Source organism: Ceratotherium simum, chromosome 9, assembly GCF_057802395.1.
Source record: "Ceratotherium simum simum isolate JZ-2026a chromosome 9, ASM5780239v1, whole genome shotgun sequence".
Classification (NCBI taxonomy): domain Eukaryota; kingdom Metazoa; phylum Chordata; class Mammalia; order Perissodactyla; family Rhinocerotidae; genus Ceratotherium; species Ceratotherium simum.
Window position 1 is genome coordinate 69186767 of NC_141908.1, and position 21916 is coordinate 69208682.

Sequence of the window (21916 nt, forward strand, 5' to 3'; positions counted from 1 at the left end):
TCCTTGTTATGGGCCCCACTGTTCCCCAGGGATTTATTCTTGGTCATCTTTGCTTTTCCCTCCACCTGAATCCCCTGGCACCCCCAGGCTCAGCTTCTTTTGAGGATGACCACAGCATTATTTTCATCTCCACTTCCCTCCAGACCTCTAGCCCCATATATTCATTTCTATTTTGCTGTCCTTAAACAAAACAGGTAAAAAATTGACTTCATATTTTGCCCCCAACTCTGCTTTTCCTCATACCGTTTTCCCTGTCTTAGAGAATGGAACTCTCCTTCATCTAGGCAGCCAAGCAGGCAACCTTCACATTTTCCTTGACTCTCCCCTTCTCTTGGCATTCATATCCCGTCAGTTAGCAAATCTGGTAACCTTTCAGCTCCTAAATTCACCCCAAATCTCTTCCTCTCTGCTGCCACCACCATCAACAACATTCATGCTTCATTGTTCTCTGTTTGGTTAATACCACGTTCTCTTATCTCATCTTGCCTTGTGTTCCTTCCCTCTCTAGCCTATTCTTCACTTCGCTGCCATGGGTTTTTTTAAATAAAAAATGTGACATCATTTAAGATACCTCAGTGGCCCCTATTGAGCAGAGGCTAAATTTCAACTTTCCTTTCACATGAGAGAAGAGCCTGGATTGACTCTCCACACCACTATTCCCATTTCAACCATTTCTTCCCCTTCCTCCCAGGCTTCAGCCATTCCAAACTATTTGCCATTCCCTAAAAATGCCTGCTCATCAAAGCCTCTTTGCCTTCTCGAATGCTGTTCCCATGTTTATAATGCTCTTTTCTCTTCTCTGCCTGGTAAACTCAATGCAGGCAGCAACTTCACTGTAACACTTCTGACTTCTCTTATTGCCAGTCACAGTTACTCAGCTTGAATCTCTGCTCCATTACATACGCATCTCTGAGCTCTACTTTCCTCATTTCTAGAAAGAACTCATTATACCTCCTCCCCAGGCAGGTTTTGAAGAAATAAGACAGCATGTTGGATATATAATGCGTGACACAAAGTGAAAAATAACTATTTTTTCTACTATTTTCTATTATTTTATTTCTACCTTAGCACTCTTAAGCCTTTATTTTCTATTTGCTGTAAAAAAGTTATTTGAATACAAATCATCATTTAGTATCAGAGTGCTTGTTAGAGCAACATGGCTCTCTGAATTTCAAGTTAGAGAGAGGTTTGGGTGTAGTTTGCCTCTGAATTTCCTTATTTCCAAAAAGTCAAAACAAACATTACTAGTATCAGTGAGAAATTAATCAACCCTCATAAAAAGTTCACTCATTAAGTAACTTCACCAAATAAGTAACTAATCACAATCTCTCGAAGGCACTGCACCTTCCACTTGAGTAGATTTTGTGGGTCTCAAGTGGTTTTGTTACATCTGCCACTTTGAAGTCCTGGGTAACACCAGCCCAAGAACCAGGGCATTGGCATTTTTCTAGGCTTAGAACTTGCCATTTTGATGAGCTCAGGAAACAATGTTGACTATAACAAGAAAGATTCTGAAGAGACACTCTACTAATTTGATAATCAGTTTCAGGATTTTAACATATTTATGCAAATTCTGGAGAAAGTCATTGGACTCACCTACTGAGCGCTTCAGCCTGTGGCTTTATACGCCATCACTGCCTAGAGTAATGGATGAGACTGTTATCTGGAACTGACATTGAGACCATCTATCTGAGACCTGCAATTTCCAGGTAAGGAAACTAAAGCTCAGGGAGGTTATGGTCAAAGGCAGGACCTAACACAGGTCTCCCTGGGGGTTAGCGCACAGCAATGACTACAATCAAGCGTGCATTAAATCCCCATTCTGAGATTTTCCCACCTGCATGGAAAAGCCTCTGTTATTCAAAGATACTGTAACCCATGTCACAGGTATTAGAAGAAGATAATGAAAACAGGTAAAAGGAAAAAAAAAGGCAAAGAGGGTGGCGAAAGAGTTATACCAGTTTTAAAATTAAATTAGATGCAAAATTAAAATGTTAAAGTGATTGAGATCAGTGTAAAATTTGACTTGACTTCTAGCTAGTTTTAGGGATTATGACTTCTATGCTTAGAATAATAGACGAGACGTACCATCATGTTGTTGAAGTTTCTGATGCTGAATCATATTTTCCTATCAAATTTCTATTTAATTTTGCATAGAACACAACATTCCTAGACATTTGAGTGTTGATAGTTTTATCAGAACAGCTTTACTTTAACCCCTTAATTTTAAAAGGTTTGTTTGTAAGGTGTGGTTTTAACCCCTTGGAACCATTTCCCAAGACAGTAATATGGTGGATTGTACATTGCAAGTCATTAGAAGCCAAAATTCATTTACCAGAAATTAAATTGAAGTGGAACTTGCAGTAGACACAGGAACTCCAAACATCTGCATTTTCCTTTAGTATGAGGGGACACTGAGCATAATAATCTCTTGGTGAGAACTCTGGCCTATAGTAGGAGTCCACTGCCTCTTACATATTTGACAGTTTCAAAAACAGCCTACACCCTAACGCTCTAAAAACACTATGGAAAGGGAGAATGACCAGTAATAGACACTGGTAGATCAGAATAATACGACAAATTGAATGAACTGACAGGCAGGTGATGAATAATTTTAACATGACCCTAAAAATAGTGAAAGGATGTTTGCGCATTGACACTTCTCTAAAGGCAGATGGATATGCATGACCTGAGTTTTTAGACAGGTGTCAGGAATATTGATGGTTGGAATGGGAATGATCATTTTCTTGGCACTGTTGCAGTAGACAGTTTGCATGATTAATGATGCATCTTAGTCTTTTTTTTCTCCTAGGGGCAGAAAGGGATATGAACCTTTGTCACCCTTGTCACCCCAAGGAATGTAAGAATTCTGCCTGAAGGGTAAGGCAGAAGAGCTTTATTCACCTAAAGCACCATTTTCTTTTGGGGGTGAAGAAACAGTAGTAAAATATACAAGTGATCTTGACATGTGAGATGACAGTGCCTCTTCGGATGATTATGACACGCTTCTTCTTAACAACAGGGTTCTACCCCAGGGCATAGGAGCCTTGCACAGATCTGAAGTGTGGAGTGTCGTAAGCCTGGGCTCTGACAAAAGCGAGAGAGAACTGTGGCTTTGGGATGGATCTGATCTCATACAGTGAGTGAATATTAATAACCACTCAAAAGAAACAGTACAAGACCAAGGCAGGAAGTAAGAGGTGAGATCATCTTCCCAATGTTTATATTCATTTCAGGTTTTCAGAGACAATTTTCTGATTCAAATCAATTCAATATTGTTTCTAAATGCTGAATCTATTAAGAAAGGGCTTTTCTTTTCCAAGAATAATACTGTTTGCTCAGATTTTTAAAATGTCACATAGAGCACTGAATGAACTATGCTGTTGCAAGGCTCAAAATTTAATACAAAGCCTAATAATAGTTTGTGGATGTATTCTGCTAAACCCTGAGTAGCCCATCTACTAAAAATATTATGGTAAGTAAAGGTAAATATAAGCTATGGAGGTAAATTCCATATAAGTTTCTTTTCTTTTTCTTTTTACAGGAATAAAGGGCAACTGTGGAAATCAAGACCCAATGAAAAAAACTTTGTTATTAAAAGAAAACATTTCCTTTTTTATATTGAGGCTTATTAACTAATAGATCAGATGATCAAGAAAACAGGCAATCTACTTCTCCAAAGATATTTAAATACAGAATAGAGGCTCATTTATATGAGGGCAAGGGGTGAGAATTTAATCTTCATGAACACAAGTGACTAGATTGTTTATTTCCTTATTTTCTGTTTACCCAGAGAGAGCATAAGAGTTACAACTTAAAATCCCTGCTTTGCTGGTACTAGAAATGTTTGTATTTGTTGATGAAAGTCTCATTGGGTAAAACTCATAACCCAAATGTGGGAATGATGGAACTTGTCTTATCTGGAATAGGCTCAACATTTTTAACTCATAATTTTAATTGGTATACTGCCACATTCAAATTCTGTAACAGAGTTCTCTTAACAGGACTAAATAATGTTACCTTAGACTAATACAACTTTTACTCAAATTCTGAAACATTCTATATGTGTTGAGTACAATGAACTCTTCCATTACTTAGGAATACATTGAAAGAGAAAAATCATTGTAACAATATGAATGGTTGCCCCAAATAGCCCTTGTGCTTTTGGAAAATGGAGCTTGAACAAGACTTAAGCCAATCAGCGAGAAACAGAACTACCTGGGCATAAATTTGAAGCTTTATACATAGTCAAGGGAATATTGAGTCCAACAGCCTTGTCATCACTTTTTTTTCATATGACCCAATTAATACAGCCATACAGGAAAATGGAAATTGAGAATCTAAAAATCTTCAGTTTGAATTTTGTTAAAATTAGATCAAAGTATGTCATCCAAATTAAACAATTATTTTAATCTTGAAAATAATTAAAACTTTGATGACAACATGGAAAACATGTTAGAATAAGAAGTATCCATATCCTAAATTTGTGCCAATAATAATTCCTTGTAACTACATCGTGAATGACATCTCACAAAGGGCTTTCATTTCTAAAACATGAGGAAAAAGGCAGAACAATATAATCTTCATTTTAAAGATTCCCACAGAGGTTAGGCGATTTCCCCAGATTATATAACATTTATAAATTGAGTAGCTAGATTTAGAATTTAGATCTTTTGATACCCTGCCCAGTGTGTTTTCCACAAAATCAAAACATTTCGGTAGGGAATTAACAAACCATATACAGAATCACATTCAATAAATGGATTATACATACTTGTGTGTTATTTCATTTGTCTATACCAGAAACATTGACTTCATTTTTTTCTTTTAATGACTAAAATTTGGTATAGAACTAGTATAGATGAAAAAAATATTGTCCCACCTTTCAGAGATAGTCTGTTTCCAAAAATGACATCCTAAGTTTTTCAAAACATAAGCGCAAATCTCTCAGACAATTTATATACCAAATCCTCCTTCCTAGATATACTTTTTTGTTCCAGTATAAAGGCCAATGGTACACATAGCGTATGAATAGGTAGCACTATAATTTAAGACAGAAAATGGCATTGCTGTGAAAGTTATTCATTTGTTTCAATACTAAAGTAATTACTATGGCAAAGACTTGCTCATTTATCATTTCCTGTTGTCTTTGCTATTTTTTCAAGTTGTCTTTTTAAACAAATATCCTCATTGTCCTTGTTGCAAAACCAATAACTTTATTTCACTAGGTACAACAGCACACCAAGGCAGCAGAGTTTATTCCCTGTTCCAAAGAGGAGCTGTGCCTGGGCGCCACTAAACAGTGCATTGGTGTCACAATACCAATGCATGGTACTGCACATTGTTGTCCTTCCCTGAGGAATGTGGCACTGTCTAGTTGAGCACAGAGTTGCCAATTAAAGAGACACCTTCAGCTTCCACTTCTGTTTCAACTATGAAGGTTTTCGTGAATACCTGAGTTCCAATGCCATATCAAGCATTTTGTTCCATGACCAACACAACGATTTCAGTCTTAAGAATTGCTGTTGGAAACTTTAATAGAATTTAGCCAGTTGGTTTTAAATATATTCCTATGAACCAAAGTTTACAAAAATTTATGTGGAAGTGCCAGATAATAAAAAGAAGCTTTGAAACGGTTGCTGTTGCCTCCTCAAAGAACATCATTAAAGATCTTTCAAACAGGCAGTGTTTAGTTCAGCAATTTAGTCAAAATGTGTAAGGAGTTGCTAATATGAATAAAAAGATGACACAGCTTTGAACAGAAGCAAAGCAGGGACCCAGGTTATTAGAATACTAGTTAGGAATACTGAATAAGATGAGACCCAATTATCACTATGAGACTTTTCCTCAACTTATGATAACTAAGAGTATAACTTCCATTTTAGCTAGATTAATTTTTATAATTCTGATAAGCCTTTTCAGAAACATATATTCCCTCTTATTTGTGAAACCTTAAAGGATATTTCTGTTTATGGGATAACCATCATTTTAAAAAAATAGAGCATGTGTTTGAAGCGGTGAGATGAAAAGAAACTTGACTAAGCCAATGATCCTCCATCTGGGATTATATCTCCTTCTGGGGCCCAGGAGAATTGAGAAATGATTAGGGAGCCAAGCTCTGGAGTTCATAGTGCCACCTAATTTCTAGAACCCACATAATATGTACTTTCCCATAATTTCTAACACCATAAAGCAGGATTTCCAAACCTTGGCACTATTGGCATTTTGGCTGAATAATTTTTGTTGTGGGGACCTGTCCTGAGCATTGTAGGATGTTTAGCAGCATCTCTGGCCTCCACCCACTACCTGCAAGTAGCACCCCCTCTCCCCCAGACAATCAAAAATATCTCTAGACATTGCCAAATGTCACTCCAGTTGAGAACCGTTGCCATAAGGGAATGTCAACAACTTTCTCTCAAGTTCATGATTTCTGAACTAAAGTTACATACTTGGTTATAGAATCCTAAATCCAGAAAGACATCATTATAACCTAATCTTATTTTCAAATTTTACTGATGAGAAAACTTAGGTTCTGAGAGGCTAAATACCTATGTTAAGTTTCAATGAGTTAGTGCAGAATAGAGATGAGGCTGAGTCAAAAGTTTCTGCATTCGTATCCCAGGCTCTTTCTCTTACAAAATGCTATTCGTAAGTCATTTGCTCTGAAATGCAAATGAAATTAACAAATAAATATGATGACCCATATCATTGGAGAATAGCCTTGTAGAGAATCCAAAACAATAGATAACACACATAAAATTTCTAGTTGACTTTGGAAAGAACTAAGTGATCTTATTCCTGTGGTATTATTTTCCTGATATGATGATGATGATGATGATGATGATGATTATAACGAAGATGACAAAGGTTTTCTTAGGATAACATTACGATAAACTGTGTTCCCTAAGCACATACCAATTCACGGCTAAGTTGAACAGCTAAGGAGCATGCTAAACTGCAGAAAGCAGCCAGCTTGAATGTTAAAATATAGTCCTGATAATCTACTTAGATAAGTATGAGTTAATGGTTTCCTATCATTGTTGACGTGGTGTTATCCTTACTATTAATTGTTCTACATATAGAAGACAACACGGATACTTTATTAAAACTACCTTTAGATAAGTTTCTCTGGCCTGTCTGTTGGTTCTTCCTCATGCTTCCATAGCTACATTTCATTAAAAATCAGAAACAAAGGCATACGTGCTAACTGTGGGGAAGGGTGAGTAGCTAGGGGTGTGGGGACAGGAGTGGGATTTGCTCCGAGATTATTTCAAACAACTAAAACCTTCAACTTCCCTGGGGACCTTTAAATAACAGAAAAATAAATAGGAAAAAACCCAGTGGTGCAAGATTTGTAGAATAATTGTGACAGTATATGAACAGTCAATCTGAAAAAGCGAATTTGAATGTGTACTGCCTGACAAAACACTAATTGCTTGCTGGTTTAAACTCTGCAGACTAGTAACACGATCCTTCTGGAAAATTTCCTTTCTTGAGGACACATGGAGCTCGTTTCTAGGCTTCATTTTCTGAATGGTTTTTTAAAAATTAATTTAAAAAGTTTTTTTGGTTAAACAGATATTTATTTCCACTATTAAATGAAATTTTTGATGAAATACTCTTGGGAGGGGGTCTTCTGATGTATGACACACACATTTGAATCTTAGAAAATGGGAAAGAAAGATTAAAAGCGGTAGATTTTTTTTACTGGCCTGGAATATATTTTACAGAAATATTATGTAACATAATCAAATATTGATAATATATTCCCACACTCTGCAGAACCCTCCATCTCATTCTATGTGGGATAATTAATAAACTCATGCTGTTTATGTTTTATGAAATTAAACATTAACAATGTTACCATAAAGGACATTTATTAGCATAAATGCTAAGAATTATCTCAGAACGTACCAAAGATATTAAACTTGCTTTCTAAGGTTTATTCATTTTTCTTTGTTATTGGTCAAACTTCTTTGGATTATATGTTAAAAAATGGCTTTCAGGGGCCACCCCGTGATTAAGTTTGTTCCACTTCAGTGGCCCGAGTTTGCAGGTTCAGTTCTCGGGTGTGGACCTACGCCATTTGTCAGTCATGCTGAGGTGGAAACCCACATACAAAATAGAGGAAGACTGGCACAGATGTTAGCTCAGGGCTAATCTTCCTCAAGTGGAAAAAAAAAAAAGTAGGATTGGTGGCAGATGTTAGCTCAGGGTGAATCTTTCTCTCTCACACACACACACACACACACACACACACACACAATGGCTTTCAAACTTAATTTTGTGTAGAAACTTTTGCATTTTTCACAATGCAGAAGGACCTATCAATCCAATATGGTTAATATGGATATTCTGTACTAATGTTCTCATTTCTTGGGGACTATTGAGGGAGATCCCAGAGGGACTCAGAAGTAAGCAGAGCAGGATTGCCCTGTCCTTTCCAGAGCACTAGACAGCCTTAAAGTCATGAAACGGCTTCTGCAGAGCAGGCCTCCACTTTACCTTGACTGAATTTACTATATCTAGGAAAATAGGTAGATTGGACAAGAACTATGCAGAAATGCACTCAGCAAAGGACAATCACACAGGCCAACAGAGTTAGTACGAGCTCTGACCATGGGAGAGGAGGTTCTGGCCAAAGGCACTTATTATCTGTGCTCATTTGAGGGCAAGAGCATCCCTATTGTATGGACAGTTGCAGCAGGCTGTCTTAGCTTGATGCTCTAAACATCTAAAGAACATATGCTCTATTCAGGATCACTAAGTGACCCCACTGTAATTGGGCTTCTCAGAGAATTCAGCTGTAAGAAGAGAACGCAGTGGTCAGTGGACCCATGCCTTCTAGGTAACTCTTTCTCATTGCAAACCAATACACAGACATTAAATTTGGTTAATTTGAGTTCACTGCTGAGAAAAACAGCTTACTCTTAGTGTGTTGAAAATTTAGATTTCTGAGTCTACAGGTCCAAAAGCTTTTATCATGAATTTAGCCCATATCCAACTCTCGCCCTCTTCTATCCCAGTTATCCATCTTCACCGAATCATCATATTCATGATATGCCCTTGTTGCTTCTCTGCCTCTGACTAAACTTACCTCTCTGCTTCCATCTTCCAAGCGCTTCCCAAAGCTCACCCAGAACTGTGCTCCATAATTGGCAAATTCCCCTCTATCCTCAGATGCTTCACTGAAATTCTCATCTCTCTTCTTGCATACTGAAGCACTAGCTTTTCCTCAGCCTTTTCTTCAGCCTTCCTACAAGATGGCCCTATTCTCTACCTGCTTCCTCTGCATCTCAGTTCTCAGGAGTGGGGGTGGGATGCTATCCTCCTTGGTCCTCATTGCTATTTTCAGGTCATTGGACCACCCCTTCCCTCAAGCCTTATCACTCATTTCCATACACTGTTATGCCTGGAGTTTGGCTCACAAGTTAGATTTCTCTTGATTACGTTTGAGTTCAAACTAAAATCTAAGCGTTTTCCAAATGAACAACTAGAGGGAAGAAGCTATGACCCACAAAACAAGTGTTTAGAAATGCAATTTCTCTGAGAGATTTTAGTTTCACAGATATTTAAAAATATTTTTAGTTGATTATGTTTGCACACAGTCTCAAATCGTCAAGATGTGAGAACTGAATTTTTAATGTGTTTGGTAATGTGGGCTCATATATTTGGGGCATGTCGGACTCATTAACAAAAGCAGCAAATCAAAGTGCTCTGGAGAGTTTGCTTTTTTGAAACTGCTTGAATTCTATTTCTTAGTTTTATGGAAAACAATGTTTCCTGACATTATACAGAGCATTTGGATGTATCCTACTCTTCGCTCAGCTTCACACATTCTACTCACACTTATATTACTTTTCCTAGGAGTGGAAATAACATGCTTGAGGTAAAATGGTAAATTAAGGGGGAGAATTATGTCAGTTTCACTAGTGACATCTAGATGTTTGAGCTCAGACAACTTTTCCTCTTTGCCTACTTTCCTAAGGAGACTTGCCTTTCCTTGGTGATCAGTTTTTGTTGAAAACATCTATTCTGACCGTGATGTGCTGCCTCTTTGAGGGATGTGTGTATGTATGCGTGTGTGGTGATTGATGATGTGTGAACATGAACTTTTCTGAGTGAAAATAATGTTTTGCAGAAACAAATAAATTCTTATATGCCACATTCCTGTTATCTTTGCTTGACACCTCCCCATCACGATGGTCACCCATTACACAAGTTTCTTTTGAATAATGAATGTGTAGGTCCTTCAAACATATACTCTGGGGTATAAAAATGACTAATTTTTAAGGTCAAATAGAAAAGAAATTTAAGTGATATCATGATCTTGCAGTTCTGTCAAATGTTATGTCCTCTTACTAAATTCCTATTTGAATCTCATGGTGTAATAATCTTATGATCATATTCTTTTCAAGTCATCAAAATATACCATATATAAAATTATGTTGCCTGGTGGAAAACTGAAAAATTGGCCGTGTGAAAATTTAGACATGTCAATGTGCTGAAGACTTATAAATGTTAGGTGCTCAATAAATATTTCTTTATAGATGAGTTAAAAAGTCGACCAAAGTCTCTTGCAACAAGTTGTTATATGACTTGAGCAGGAAAAAAAATAAACCTCTTGTAATTGGATGAGTTCATAAAGGACAATATATGCATAAAAACTCTGAACACATATCATATGAACAGACTATATCCCATACAATGTGTTATATTTCCCATAAAAATACATTTTCAATTGTAGGACCAAAAGGAAAACAATAACAGCCAGCTTACCAGTTGCTGCTAATGCCTTATATAATGTCTTTTAATTTAAACTTCAACCCTATGGAAGTAGGTTTATTATCGCCATTGACCAGATGAAGAAACTGAGGCTCAGAAAGGTTAACTAATTGGCTTACAGTTAAATAATAACGGCACGGCCAGTGTTTAAACTCAGCCTTGTCTGATTTTGTGGCTTTAACTACTAAACTGGTTGCCACACCCTTATGGAAGAGAAAAGCAGAGAAGTAACACCTCAAAGCGAACAATTTGTTTCAGAAAGAAGCATTTCAAGAAAGTAGGAAAAAGTGCCCATAAATGATGCAGGATGCATTTATGAACTGGGGCATAAACACAAAGTTTTCCAGACTGTCTACCAGGGCCCAAGGCAACTCTTCAGTAGAAAACCTTCATCTGTATTGCAAAGACTATTTCCGTATTTATCTATAACCATGAACATAACATAATATTACAGATGACTGGCTACATGATTTTATGGGGAAAACAATGAAAGCACAGAAGTTCAAGAGAGCAGGAAAAATTGTGAGTTAGAGTTCACAGAAAGCTTTATGAATTTTGCAGCACTCTAATGTAGATCCCAGAGGGGAAAATACTTGAATTGAGACACTTTCCCTCAGAAACCTTGAGAAAACCTTGACATCTTAATTCATTTCCTGAGCTTAAATATTCTAGGCTAGTCTGGTGGCACTGTAATAGCCTGGGCAAACATTTTTATTTATTTCACTGTTGATACCAATATTTGTGCTACAAGCTGCTGCCTGCATTTGCTGCTATTTATTTATTTCCTGCAGATCAAATTATTGGCCTAGACGTAACATGCTTTCCGGTGAAGTGCTCCTTGTGTTCATGAGCAAATGGAAAAAGCTTCCATTTTAAATGCAGATTTTTGCCACATGACTGAATTAATTCATGTTATAAATATGATATGAAACCACTTGGTATTCATGTCTATATATGTAGAGTGGAAGAATAATCAAGGCAAATAATAAATAAATCAAGCCAGTGCCCTATTTGCATGGGTGGGTGGCCAACATGTTAAAATACTGTGTCTAGTTCCAGGTCAACCACTTAGCTTCTTTGAGCCTCAATTTTATTTCCCCTGGTATTTGTAACACCGTTTTATTGGACTGACATTAGAGCAAATAAGGTAATATGAATGGATCTTTGTAAAACCACAAAATATCACAGACACATTTTATATTAATATAGGATTACTTGGTAGCAAACACTGTTCTCTTTGGCTTCTCTTGTCTATGTGGGGAAATAGGAAACAGAACAGGAGAATTTTAAAACCAAACAGTATAGCGCTTATAGGATGCTTATAAGATATAGGCATAAGTTCAAAGATAAAAGTAACTCTTTGGAGCATCTCAAAGCAATGTAGACAACATGGTGAAACATTTTTGCCTCTGGAACTCCCAAGGGGTTAACCTTTAAGGTGCAGAGTGAGTCCCAAAGCATCTACGAACGTTAGGTAGTGACACCTCTTCCTTGATCCCTCTCCATTCACACTTTGCTGGATTCTGGAATTAGCAATAATGGTTTGAACCCTAGCTCTATCATGTAGTCTTTTTACTTAATCTCCTTGAACCTCCATTTCTCACCTGTCAAATGCGTATAATATCTCCCTCACATTTCTGTTGTCAAGACCGAAGGAGACAATACATGTGAAAAGCAATGTAAATTGCAATGGCTTCTACAGAGAACAAGTTATTATGACAATTCACTTAGGCTATCTAGATACCCTTTCAAGATGTCAGTTTCCTCTTAGTGTGGAAAAATGGGTTGATGGAATAACAATAGGACGGGCAGAATTTGGTTTAAATGTGTATTTCTGGTTTCTTTCTTTCATATTTCAGACCTGAGCTTAATTTCTAAATTATTGCTTAAAGATAAGGAAGAGGTTTCTAAAGAGAATACTTCCTAAAAATTAATCCTCCCTAAATGTTACAAGAAATGGTGAATGGCCCCAGTGTAATGTGTAACAAGGAGACCCATGGAATCCATGCATGCCTGTACCTAGATTCAGAGCTGGGGAGACCCTGGCTCCCTCCCAAGAACGCAGGTGACCCCGGGGTTACTTTTCTCATTATCAGCTAATAAAGCAGGAGATTTCTTTCCCCCATATACATACTATAATCTAACATATTCTTTAACTTTATTCAGGCTTTCTGACTGTTCTCTTATTTAGTTCCTGTTGAACCTGTAGATACAGGAGGAAGATAAGCTGAACATGTTCTCCCTCACAGCCATTTCCCCCCATATTCTGAGTTATTTACTGATTTTTTCTAATTTGGAAATATATATAAATTTAACTCATACTTTAGTCTGCCATAGAAACACTATCATTGAGTTATACATATCTTAATGCTATGCTCTAGAATGCTATCAAAAAATGGCTTAAAAAATTCCCAGCCAGGGGCTGCCTGTGGTGTAGTGGTTAAGTCCAGCATGCTCCAGTTTGGTGGCCTGGGTTTGGATCCTGGCTGTGGACCTACACGACTCATCAAGCCATGATGTGGTGGTGACCACATACAAAATAGAGGAAGATTGGCACAGATGTTAGCTCATGGCTAATCTTCCTCAAGGAAAAAAAGAGGAAGATTGGCAGCAGATGTGTTAGCTCAGAGCGAATCTTCCTCACCAAAAAAAAAAAATCCCCAGCCATATGAAGAGCCTCTTGGCATACTTTATAAAAATCACTGTTGAAGATATTACCCATTCTATGCCTTATAAAAAGATCTATGCTAAATATTTCCATTAGAATTTAGCACTAGAGAAACTTTGTCTTTGTTCTCTGAACTGATTATTTATTTTTATCAGACAATGAAAACCTAAGTTCCATTTAGCAGAGACCTAGGTTGATATGTTCACCTTTGTGAAGCCCAAGACAGTGGAGTGCATATAGCAGGGACTCTGAAAATATTTGTTAGATGAATTGATTCAATCATAATTTCTCCTTTTACATTGGTTGCAAGGAAGCTTAGGGCTAAATGCAGTAACTGTAATAGTCTACATCGGTGATATATTTATTTTCCTCAACAGTTCTGCTTTTATGTTTTCAATTTCTCTTTAAACACTCTCACTGAATATATTTTAATTATAAACCCCCACAAATTCTTTTGGAAATTGATACAGAATGTCATAAAAGAAAATACATTTTATTTTCTAGATGATGAAAGACAAAATAGTTTAACTTCGCGGTTGTTTGTTTTTTTATGTCTATCAATTTATAAAATTAAGTACATTTTTACTGGAAAAATATGTAGCCACTTTTTCTGAAGCATGACCAGAATTTCAGACAGAAAAGCAACACAATTAGAAAATGCACATACCAGATGAATAAAAACAAAATAGCTGAACTTCAATTTTTTTTCATTACAAGACATGAGGGGAACATATATTTTTTTAAAGAAAAGGTTGCAAATTTCAAAGTGTAAAACATGTGCTATTTAAAAACTTCCAGAAGGAAAATTTAATATTAATATTTTGAAACAACGGAAATCCCTGAAAGCCCTAGCTTTGTGGTTTTACAAAACTGTGTTCTCTAAACCTTTCTGTGAGTGAAGAGAAAGACCTAAATCTAAGCCTGTCTTAGACTGATGCAGGGAGAATAGTATTAAATGGCCTGGTCGGCTTATCAGATAGGGATCCTGTCACTCTGCCTTGACACAAAGATCTGAAGCTCTTGGTTCTGGACTCACTAATGCCTTCGGTCTCATTAAAGGAGAGAGAGCAGAATAGAGACCCAAGCCACACACAACCAGAAAGTAACGCCGGCAGGGAGGATCAGGCAAATTCTTTGGTTCCCTGGTTTCAATGGCAGTTATGTGCCTGTGAGGATTGTGGAAGTCACAGTCCTGTGCAAATCTGCTCACACTCAGTCTACTGCCCCTCAGTCTTGTTGGAGGCACGCCTCCCTTAGTGTGTTCTGCTGGTCCTTGCTGGAGTCTCTTTCTTTTAAATGATATTAAAAATGAGGCACAGCATATTTATTTTAAGATTTAGGCTTTTTTTAAAGTATATTTCCATTTTTGTAATCATAAATGTGTGTTCTTGTATTAAAAGCTTTAGGGTAGGCTCGAAGGGAAAAAATGGGGGGGTTGCTAAAGGTTTGTAACCTATAGTATTAATGACACGTAAGGAAAAGATGAGAGTGTGTTGAGATCAGTACTTCCCTCTGGTGGGAGAGTCCATGAATATCTATCCAAGGAGGGAAGTGACTGTGACATTAAATTATCTGTGAGCACATGGCAAACTTCTAGGAATGTGAGTCACAATGTTCTTGTTTTTCCTCCTTGGGGAGTTTTTAGCAACTGAAACAGAAATTAAGAGGACAATGACATACTGAGTCTCCATTTGGCTCCTTTTACTTTTTCCAAAGCTTGTGTCGCAAAATTCAGAAAAGTGCAAATACTATCGGAAGCTTGGAAATGTTGAGGAACATGACTATTATTTAAATAATTTCTAAAGAGTGGGCTACATTGTATTTTAATAAGATCATCAACGAAGATAAAGACATCTAAATTAAATTTAAGAGGAAGTTTAAAGTATGCAATCAATGTTTAATTAGGAATGGCAAACTTCAATTGACATTATCTTTGTTCCTGTCTTAAATTTGAATTTCTACAAACTTGGATTTTTAAACTTTATCTTAAAAGTTTTTCTTTGGAATTTACTAGATAAATCTGATGTCAAACTAGAAGACCTTGGACTACACTGGCTGTCTGAACAGTTTCACTTACATGCATTTAAAAACACATTCTCTTTCCTTCCCATGTTCAATATCCTTCCCATGTTCAATAAAGAGATAAGATAGGAGAAAATGTCAATTAAAAGCATTGACACTGACCATCAGAGATTATCTGTTTAAAATATGACTGTTTTTGGAATAAAAATTCAACCCCCCAAACTCTTTAAAAATGGACAAACTGTTATACGCAATATGAATAACACTGAGAGAGTGGTAAACTCCATTATGATATTTATTGGTACAATTTTATGAATGCGCATATATTTGCATATTGACTCTAACCAAGTTGAAGTGTTCTTTACTTCAGGAACAAAATTCACAGGGAGAGGTTTGATTTTCCTATGAATCCAATGATGGTTCAATGGAGAAGATATTCATAGAATGTCACAACTTTGAAGATTTTTTCCAAGTGAATTAGTTTGCAAAGCAGGCATAAAAGTATTTTAAGCACAGTTGTAAGCTACTCTTTCTATGGAAGTGAGATCCTTATAAAATCTCAAAATATTTTAGGCTAGAGTAAAATTAAATATGCCAGGTAGCAGCTTATAATGCTGTCAAGACATAGTTATTATTTATAATAAAAATATAGAATTTAAATGTGATTTCATTTAAAATATAAAATATGTATTATTAGCTTCAGAACTTGATTTTTCCATTATTATCTTTTATTACTTTTAATATTTTCCTGTGGATCAGCATATTCCAAAGTGCATTCTTGGCAACATTAGTACGGCAAAACATGCCACCAAAAATGTGTTATTCATCAAATAAGTTCGATAAAAGCTATGTATTATAAGGATTTATTCACATTTATTTTAGGTGTGATAATGACATTGTAATTTTGTTAAAAAAGGATTGACCTTTTAGAGATGCAGGTTAAAGTATTCATGAATGAAATGATGCAATTTCTGGGATTTATTTCCACATATTTTGAAAGGAGGGAAAGAGGAAGTGGGTGGGGAGAGGGCTAGGTTAGCCATGGGTTGATATTACTGAATCTGAGTGATGAGGACATGTGGGTTGGTGATACTATCTAGCTTACATTTGTGTGTGTTTTGTATATATATATGAAATTCTTCACAACAAAAAGTAAAAAAAATAAAAATAAAGATGTATATCTATTAAAAATTTCACAGTGCATATAAGAGCTGTGAAAAATTCTAGGTAAAAAATTCATTTGTTTACCTGGGCTCTTTCCAAACTTATTGACCATAGACTATTCTTTTCAAGAAACACCTATTAATATCTCTCCTGGACTCTTTGGGAACAGCTATACAACAGGAGAACTAATGTGTTTCCACGTATCATTGTCCATGATAATTCCAAGTTTCTAGCACATGAAACGTTTTATTTACATGTTGAAAAACATTAAGATAAAAATGTAAAATTAAAAAAAAAGAATCCTTTTATTATTCCCAAATTCTGAGAGGTCTGAGGTCTATAAGTAAAACATGTGATAGACTAATTTATTTTAAAATTTAATCAAGATTTATTTTGTGTATAATATCAGAAATATTGTTAAAGAAAATGAAATTTCAGAAAGAATCAATGGTAGTACATCTTTTGAAAGATAAGAAGCAAATCTTTTTGATTGACTATTGGCTGTAAATCTAGTTAGAAATGCTTAACAGCCAAATGGAAACCTTGTATTTTTTTTTTTAAAGCCCTACATATCATTATCAACCCAAATAATTTTATTTTTATATTTATTAGCCTAAATTTCTATAAAATTTAAGAATCTATTAAAACCCCATTTGCATACCCATAAATTATTTCTCACCCAAGGAAAATTATATTAGGCAGAAATATTCCTCAAAATAATACTATAATTGCTAAATAAGATTTACATTTTTACATAAAATGGTTTATAATTTTGCATGTATCAGAAGCTACATTTTAGTATCTAAATAAATTGAAGGAATTTATTATTTTTTAAAATAAATTATACATACCTTTTTAACTTTGCACCTAAATACAGACAGCTGGTATTACTAGTTATAGCTGTCCTTTCTTTCTAGCTTTTTTTAGAGACTAGTCAACTTTTTTATTGTTGACTTTTATAAAAATTCAAACAAGAACATGTGCATTTATTACAATATACTGCCAAAAATTGCATTAATTTCCATTGGTGCCCATTAATTTGATAAATGTTTTGTCATTTGTGCCATTTGTGCTGTCAAAACAAGTTAATTATATCTTATGACATTTTTGACAATTGCTTTAACTCGGGCAAAAAGAGTGTCTTATTTGCTTCAACAGAAATTTACTCTTGCCTATTGAAAGTTTGAACTAAGGAGAGAAGTCTAGCGCATGTCAGAAGTCTTGCAAGGCTCAACTTAGGATCAATGGTAAACAATGATTCCCCAGGACTTTTTTATAGAAGTGCTCATATTTTGTAGCAGAAAATATTATGTACCTGCATAATCTGTTCTTGCATAATGCCCATCTTCAGATTTAGTAGTTGTAGTTGTGTTATCTGTGTTAAAAAATTAACAATAAAGATTAACTGTTTCATAAATATCTAATGTCAAACTTATATTATCCCTCCAACAGTATCTTCATTTCAGTTAAGGAGTTTTTACAACTATAGTTCTAAGCAACCTTTATACAAAGATTTACAACGTCAATTTCTGTTTGAGGGTGAACAATAGAATAATACCAGCTTTCTAAAGTTTAGGGCAAGGAGAAGGTTCACAATCATAACTGAGATAAGTTGGGTAAAAGAATAACAAGTCAAAAAGCAAGTAAATGTTTGCTTTGGGGAACAAGAAACAAAATAGAACATTCTAGTACATCCTGCTTTTAAAAATATAATTGAAATATTTCTATTGAATCAATGCACAAAAATGGCATGATTTGCTTTTAATTTCAAGGTTGTCTAATAAAGTCAGATTCTTTGCTAAATATTATGTTGACTTTCTTTTTTCCTCTGCAAGGAGAATGTCTGCTAGCTTCTGAATATTAGTTTCAGAATAGTGTTTATGGCACTATGAAGATACAGTCCCATTATATGGACTGTTTGCCGATAGGCCCTCAAACTTCTATAATCACCACAAATGCTACAACTCAACTATCCATTACGAATCAGAACTGCCTTTCAGAAATGAAATAGCTGCCTAATAAGCAGTTATCTTCACTTTTCATTTCTACACAAAGACTAAAAACATTCTTTGAAACGAATTTTGGTTTACCAATTACCTTGACATCGACCCAACGACATGACTTCAATTTTCTCCTGTTTCTGACATGATGCTTCTTTGATTTGACATGCATTATCATAAGATTTCCCATCAGAAGCACAGAGGGGATTGAAGTTGGTTTGAGAACAGTCAATGTTGCACACGCACCTAACGGAAAAGAGAAATAAAAATATGTGACATCAATAGTGTCGTTACCACATTATAAATAAAACACAAAGTGGAAGAATTGCTAGGCTGGCAAAAAGCGAGTTGGTAAAATTGAATTGTATCCTTTCAGGGAAGTTCCTTCACTTTTCTACCTGAGATGAAAAGAAACACAGAACTAATCGAAAATAATTCAAAAGACTGAGAAATGGATACAAAATAAAAGGGGAAAACTCAGAAAATAATCTTCACTTAATCTCTGCCCCTGTAACTTTTAAAACATGTACATGAACTTCCATGCTGATGCCTGCAGAATTTGAATAGGCTGAGGTAGCCATGAAACTCTGCTTTACAATTTCCTTAAATGAAATCTTAACTGTTACTTCTTTTCTCAGGAGACCTGAATGGTGAAAGCTTGAGGAAAATGATTCAGAGGACATTTAAGAGAAAGTAAACAAGAGATTATTTGGAATGCAATCAGGAGTTAAATTTCTTCAGTGTACATGAAGATGAGCATAACATGTACTAAACAGGAATTTTCAGCAGTCCCTCACATTTTTGGGGGGCCAGAAAACCCTTGGAGAATCAAATGAAAGGGATGGCTCTCTCCTCAGAAATACTCATATAAACAACTTTTTGCATAAAATTTCAGGGGTTTCGTGGGCCCTGAAGCCTATCCCATGGACCTCTTTCTTTGATATTATTATTCTTTTTCTAATTCTAGCTTTGACTAATAAAGTCAATTATCACTCATGATTTTAATATTTTTCTATAATGTAAAAAAAAATTTGGTGAATTAATGAGAATTAGGTCACTTGAAGTAGAAGAATCAGACATTTTAAAGTAAATTTTATATGATTTTTTCTATGTTCTTATAATTCTCTGTATTTCACAGTCTACTTTGTGACTCAGAATATTGTGTTTTTTTATGTGTGTGTAAATATGTTACTGCCTTAGAATATAAACTCATATTTTAAATTTTATTAATATTTATACTGTTTTCTAAATAGATTATATGCTTCTCAAAGTGGTGAACCACACATTTGACTTCTGTATATCTTACTTAGAGCTAGGCATATAAGATAATGATAACAATAACAACTAGCTTACTGCATGCTGGGTTCTTAACATGCCTTGCTTTATTTAATCTTCACAAGAGCCATTTTACAGACCAATGATATCACAAAAGGTCAGGGAGCTGGTAAATTGTGGAACAAGGACCCCCTACAGACGTGTTAAAGTAAAATATAATCCCTTTCCTCTCACCACACACAGGCTGTGTATTAGAATTTCCCAGGAAACTTTTAAATATATCGATCTATAAGCAGGTTTCTGGCTCTAGTAAATATGGGGGTAGAACCAGGACTCTTGTTTTCTTATCTTTTTCATTTTTTTAATTGAGGTAACATTGATTTATAACATTATGTAAATTTCAGGTATACATTATTATAGTTTGATTTTTGTGTAGATTACATCATGTTCACCACCCAAAGACTAATTACCGTCCATCGCCATACACGTGTGAATCTCCTCTTTTGCCTTCCCCCCTCCCCCCTTCTCCTCTGGTAACCACCAATCCAATCTCTGTCTTCATGTGTTTGTTTGTTGTTATTTTTGTCTTCTATTTATGAGTGAGATCATATGGTATTTGACTTTCTCCATCTGACTTATTTCACTTAGCATAATACCCTCAAGGTCCATTCACGTTATTGCAAATGGCAAGATTTCATCTTTTTTATGGCTGAGTAGTATTTCATTGTGTATATATACCACATCTTCTTTATCTATTTGTCCCTTGATGGGCAGCTAGGTTGCGTCCAAGTCTTGGCTATTGCCAATAATGCTGCAATGAACATAGTGGTGCATATATCTTTGCGCATTCATGTTTTCATGTTCTTTGGATAAATACCCAGCAGTAGAGTAGCTGACTCTGTTTTCTTAAGCAGTCAGCCTGGCACTAGTCTCACTTCCTGGGAATCACTGCTTGCTTGGTTTGTTGATTGAGTAAGAGAGGGTTTGTCTGAACATCAGTGCTTCTGAAAGTGTAGTTCTTAGACCACTTGTATCAGAATTACCTACATCTCTGTTAAAAATGCTAGCAGAAAATGTGCTAATGCACTTAAAACTTTTTTTCTTTTTGTAAGGGAACTGCTTTAGGAACACTTGGTTATTTTTACTTTTACCTATTTAGGAACAAATAGCCAGGACAGAGGGTAACCATCTCTAAACGCTTAAGTCATTGAGGAGTGGTGCTCCTACCTTGGCTATGATGTTGCCTGTGACAGCTACTGGGATCATGACACTGCTACCTCGGCTGATTCTTGGCATCTGAAAAATCTGAGATCAGGAGCTGCCTACATGTTCAAAGAGCTTTTGGACTTTTTTACAGTGGATTTAGAGAAGTGCCTTTGTAGATCAGGCTTGTCCTCCTTAACCATTTTTAATAAATAAAGAGGGGAGGGGACTGACAGTTTGTATTTTTTAAAAAGTGGTTCATTTGCCTTCAAGCCAGTTTAGGTTTAGATTGTTATTGTGTTAGACTCTAGGGTCTATCTCCTCGAAAGGACTGAAACAATTATCTGTTAGCAGCAGAAAAACAAAGAAAAAAGTATGTTCTCTCTTTTATCTAAATAGTAAATTATGTAATATATCAAGGGCTTTGCAGTTTTCTCCAGATTGCGTCCAAAGAAATTCAGGATGTACACCATACATAATCTTGACAGAAAAATGATTGGCAGTCCAAAAATCCATTTGATAGCCTAACAAAATGGTGAAATGAGAATAGAGATGGAAAGACAAAATTTCGTTGAATTCAATTGGCTAGATTCAATGTTCCATGAAAAATTCACTTAATTAAGCCACAGCACCAAATTAAACAATTGTTCAGGATGTCTTACAAGATCCTCCTTTCCCAATTGGCTATTTTCTTTTTCAGTTTGACTGATGTGATCTTAGTCCCACAGGTTTTCTGCTGCCTACATCTTCCCTTTCCCGGCACTGCCCTCCCAGGGCATCCTTTCAGGGTTTGTCTCCC

General features: G+C 35.7%; 1 protein-coding gene across 1 annotated transcript in view; it reads right to left on the reverse strand.

The window, feature by feature from the left end:
* TMEFF2 (transmembrane protein with EGF like and two follistatin like domains 2) overlaps positions 1 to 21916 on the reverse strand; it is a 233067-nt gene that overhangs the window by 30786 nt on the left and 180365 nt on the right. Inside the window, exons 6-7 of the mRNA XM_004426747.3 lie at positions 18737 to 18885; positions 17955 to 18014 (exon numbers count right to left, since the gene is read on the reverse strand). Of these exons, the coding sequence (XP_004426804.1) occupies positions 17955 to 18014; positions 18737 to 18885 (209 nt within the window). The remainder of the gene's footprint in view (positions 1 to 17954; positions 18015 to 18736; positions 18886 to 21916) is intronic.